Source organism: Montipora foliosa, chromosome 9 (genome assembly GCF_036669935.1).
Source record: "Montipora foliosa isolate CH-2021 chromosome 9, ASM3666993v2, whole genome shotgun sequence".
NCBI lineage: Eukaryota > Metazoa > Cnidaria > Anthozoa > Scleractinia > Acroporidae > Montipora > Montipora foliosa.
In genome coordinates, this window is record NC_090877.1 from 4,309,734 (window position 1) to 4,313,911 (window position 4,178).

Here is a 4,178-nt window from a genome sequence, read left to right on the forward strand (position 1 = left end):
TCTTCTTGGGGAGGATACTTCGAGCGAGAGGCGGAAATCGAACCTACCACGAAGGTAGTATTATCACCGTGAAGATTTACTGAGGTGCTCGTCAGTGTATTCCTCTGGTTCCTACTCGAATATTAAGCCAGTGACGCCGTCATCGTCGATAAAACCGTATAAATTTGAGGCATCAATAGCGCAAAATCTTATTGCGGTTTACCGGTCGCGCTGGTTAGCCATTTTAACTACACTGTCTTTGCTCCTACTGAATTCAAATGCGGTAAGTACAACAATCATACTGTCTTGTTATTTCGGAGTAGGCTTAAACGTATACGAAAATTTGGTTGTATCAACGGAGTTGATAATGTAAATTGCCCACCGTACAGAGATTCTAAAAGCTGACGTTTCGAGCGTTAGCCCTTCGTCAGAGCGATTCGCTCTGACGAAGGGCTAACGCTCGAAACGTCAGCTTTTAGAATCTCTATACGGTGGCCAATTTACATTATCAACTCCGTTGATAAAACCAAACTTTTGTATACTACTTCCCCACCGACGCAGCACCACAGTTTCTTTAGAAACTACCCCTTCATTTAAACGTATACGGCCCACACAACAATCAAAGCAGTTAAGAGCCTCAAACTATTTCGAATCCAATATAAGAAGCGCTGCCATATTCTACTAACCATTTCATCCTGTTGACATAACATACCGATAAACTGTCAGGTGCTTAACTGAAATTGCAATGCTTGGTGCAGCTAACAGAAAAACCTGAGGTTTAACTGCATCGAGATTATACTCCTCCGCAAAGTGATCAAGATGGTCATATACTATATCAACGAGATCTTCCACTTCCTCGTGTCGGTATTTCGAACCCCTTTCGCCCCTTTCATGTACTTCCATATACAAGAGAGGACATGAATCATGTAGCCTTGAGCTGGGTACTTGGTATGTTTTGGATTTGAAAGTTTTTGAAAAAGCGTCAAGTGAAGTAAGCAGACTAAACTAAAGGAAAGATTGACCCTATCGTCGCACATATTCTCATTTACCACCACGATCATGCTTGCCGAATGAGTACAGTGTAATAGCGAATGCCGTACGTATGTACGACGCGTATGCGCAAGTTCACTGAAGCGAATATAAACGAGTTGTCGTGTTTTGTCTTCTTCTGTGCCTTTGTTATTCATTGGCACATCTTTACTTTATGCGGTAATGCACAGCAAAAGAAATGGTAATGTAAAAAGCGGCAGGCCGCAAGCACGAAATTTGCATAGTATGAAAGGATCAATCAATGAAAGCTATCGTACTCAAATCACTGAAATGAACAAACAGCGGGTTAATCACTGGCATCTGCTTTTCTCTTTGCTTAATTAAGTTAAGAAACCGTGAACAGATATTACTTGCTGGAATAGAACAGATGTTCAAAGCCGTAAACTTTCACTCGCTTGGCACACTTCAATGACATGGACACATCAAGGTGTCGTATTTCGAACGACTGTAGCAAACGTTTTACATCAGTGTTACATGCACTCTTGTAGAATTTGTATGGTTGAGACATCCCGTGCGATTCAAATGTATATTTGTGGCGAACGCTTTGGATTGATATCATATTTACATTTCTTTCCGCGTCATTTCACTGGAGTCGTTTCGTTTGAATAACCCCATTTCTTGTAGTCCTTCGGTTAAACTGATTTAAGGTTTGCTTTACTTTTCAAATTGAAGAAATAATAATAATGATAATAATAATAATAATAATAATAATAATAATAATAATAATAATAATAATAATAATAATAGTAATAATGATAATATTAGCGATCTTTATTGAAATATACTCTCAGGCAGACGTGAGAAGTGTACAATTCAATACTAATGAGAAAAATTAATATTAATAAGACCAAATTATACTATGCTATACTAAATTACATTTAAAGCACTCGATACTAGAAAATTCAACACCTAAACAAAGCCAAAAAGGCAACTATTTATGAAGCAGCGCTTAAAGCGTTGAGATCTGACTTGTGGTAACATATCATAACATAACATAACAAAACATAACATAACATTTTATTCAGGAAGTTACAACACAAGTATAAAAACATCCTGAAAAGGGAAATCGTGAGTTTAAAGTTTAACCCAGGCGCGGATCCAGGGGAGGTGACATGGGTAAATTTTCACCCCCCCTTTTTTTCTGAGTCCCCTTCTTTCTTTTTTTTTTCTTATCCCTCAAACACCTCAACCAGGCTTTGGTTCTATTACATTATTACAAAAATTTACTCACCATTTCAAAATCCTGGATCCGCGCCTGTAACCCTGTATAAAAACAATTTCCCTAACTAAAAACTTACAAAAATTATATAGATAAGATTTAATAGCCACTGATTCAATAAAATTTCAATAAATATTCAAATAAATTTTAAGTCTAATCTTAAAAACAGACAAAGATTCGGCATGTACAATGTATCCTGGCAAGTCATTTCATTTCCTTACAATGCGAATGAAGAAAGAATATTTGTAACAATTACAAACTGCTCTTTCCAGATAAAGTTTATAGTCGTGGCTAGCTCTTGTATGCGTACTATTGGGAAACTTTAAGAAATCTAGGAAAGAAAGATGCTCAATACCAAAACCTATCGTATAACATTGAACCAGAGATAGAAATTCTCTCCGCCTCTCTAGTGTTTGCCATTTTAATAAGCTGCAACGTTGTTCGTAACTCATTTCGCCACGTTTCTACCTTAAAGCGAGTCGCGAAGCTCTTCGTTGAACCTTTTCAAGAGCCACAATATCCTTAATCAAGTACGTTCCTTCTTATATAGCCATCGACGACCTTATATATGAACTCACGCAATTGGGGAGAGGAAAACATGTACCTAATTCGAATTTTTGTTCATTACTGATCGATGCTTCGATGAATACTGAGTATGGCGATTCCCACTGTTGATACAGTCTCCCTTACTCGATGTTGGCTCGATTATCAGCCGCTGTTTCGGGAAATGATCCAGCGCTCACTCCCGAAATCACGGCGCCTCTTCTTGGGGAGGATACTTCGAGCGAGAGGCGGAAATCGAACCTACCACGAAGGTAGTATTATCACCGTGAAGATTTACTGAGGTGCTCGTCAGTGTATTCCTCTGGTTCCTACTCGAATATTAAGCCAGTGACGCCGTCATCGTCGATAAAACCGTATAAATTTGAGGCATCAATAGCGCAAAATCTTATTGCGGTTTACCGGTCGCGCTGGTCAGCCATTTTAACTACACTGTCTTTGCTCCTACTGAATTCAAATGCGGTAAGTACAACAATCATACTTTCTTGTTATTTCGGAGTAGGCTTAAACGTATACGAAAATTTGGTTTTATCAACGGAGTTGATAAAGTAAATTGGCCACCGTACAGAGATTCTAAAAGCTGACGTTTCGAGCGTTAGCCCTTCGTCAGAGCGAATCGCTCTGACGAAGGGCTAACGCTCGAAACGTCAGCTTTTAGAATCTCTATACGGTGGCCAATTTACATTATCAACTCCGTTGATAAAACCAAACTTTTGTATACTACTTCCCCACCGACGCAGCACTACAGTTTCTTTAGAAACTACCCCTTCATTTAAACGTATACGGCCCACACAACAATCAAAGCAGTTAAGAGCCTCAAACTATTTCGAATCCAATATAAGAAGCGCTGCCATATTCTACTAACCATTTCATCCTGTTGACATAACATACCGATAAACTGTCAGGTGCTTAACTGAAATTGCAATGCTTGGTGCAGCTAACAGAAAAACCTGAGGTTTAACTGCATCGAGATTATACTCCTCCGCAAAGTGATCAAGATGGTCATATACTATATCAACGAGACCTTCCACTTCCTCGTGTCGGTATTTCGAACCCCTTTCGCCCGTTTCATGTACTTCCATATACAAGAGAGGACATGAATCATGTAGCCTTGAGCTGGGTACTTGGTATGTTTTGGATTTGAAAGTTTTTGAAAAAGCGTCAAGTGAAGTAAGCAGACTAAACTAAAGGAAAGATTGACCCTATGGTCGGATATATTCTCATTTACCACCACGATCATGCTTGCCGAATGAGTACAGTGTAATAGCGAATGCCGTACCTATGTACGACGCGTATGCGCAAATTCACTAAAGCGAATATAAACGAGTTGTCGTGTTTTGTCTTCTTCTGTGCCTTTGTTATTCATTGG

General features: G+C 39.0%; 1 protein-coding gene across 2 annotated transcripts in view; it reads left to right on the forward strand.

The window, feature by feature from the left end:
* LOC137969466 (interferon-induced very large GTPase 1-like) overlaps positions 1–4,178 on the forward strand; it is a 35,058-nt gene continuing 30,880 nt past the window's right edge. Inside the window, exon 1 of one of the 2 annotated variants that reach the window (XM_068815714.1) lies at positions 1–262. In XM_068815714.1, the coding sequence (XP_068671815.1) occupies positions 258–262 (5 nt within the window). In that variant the 5' untranslated portion in view covers positions 1–257. Of the gene's footprint in view, positions 263–2,988; positions 3,272–4,178 lie in introns of those variants that run through there. The other variant, XR_011116675.1, reaches the window with a different exon arrangement.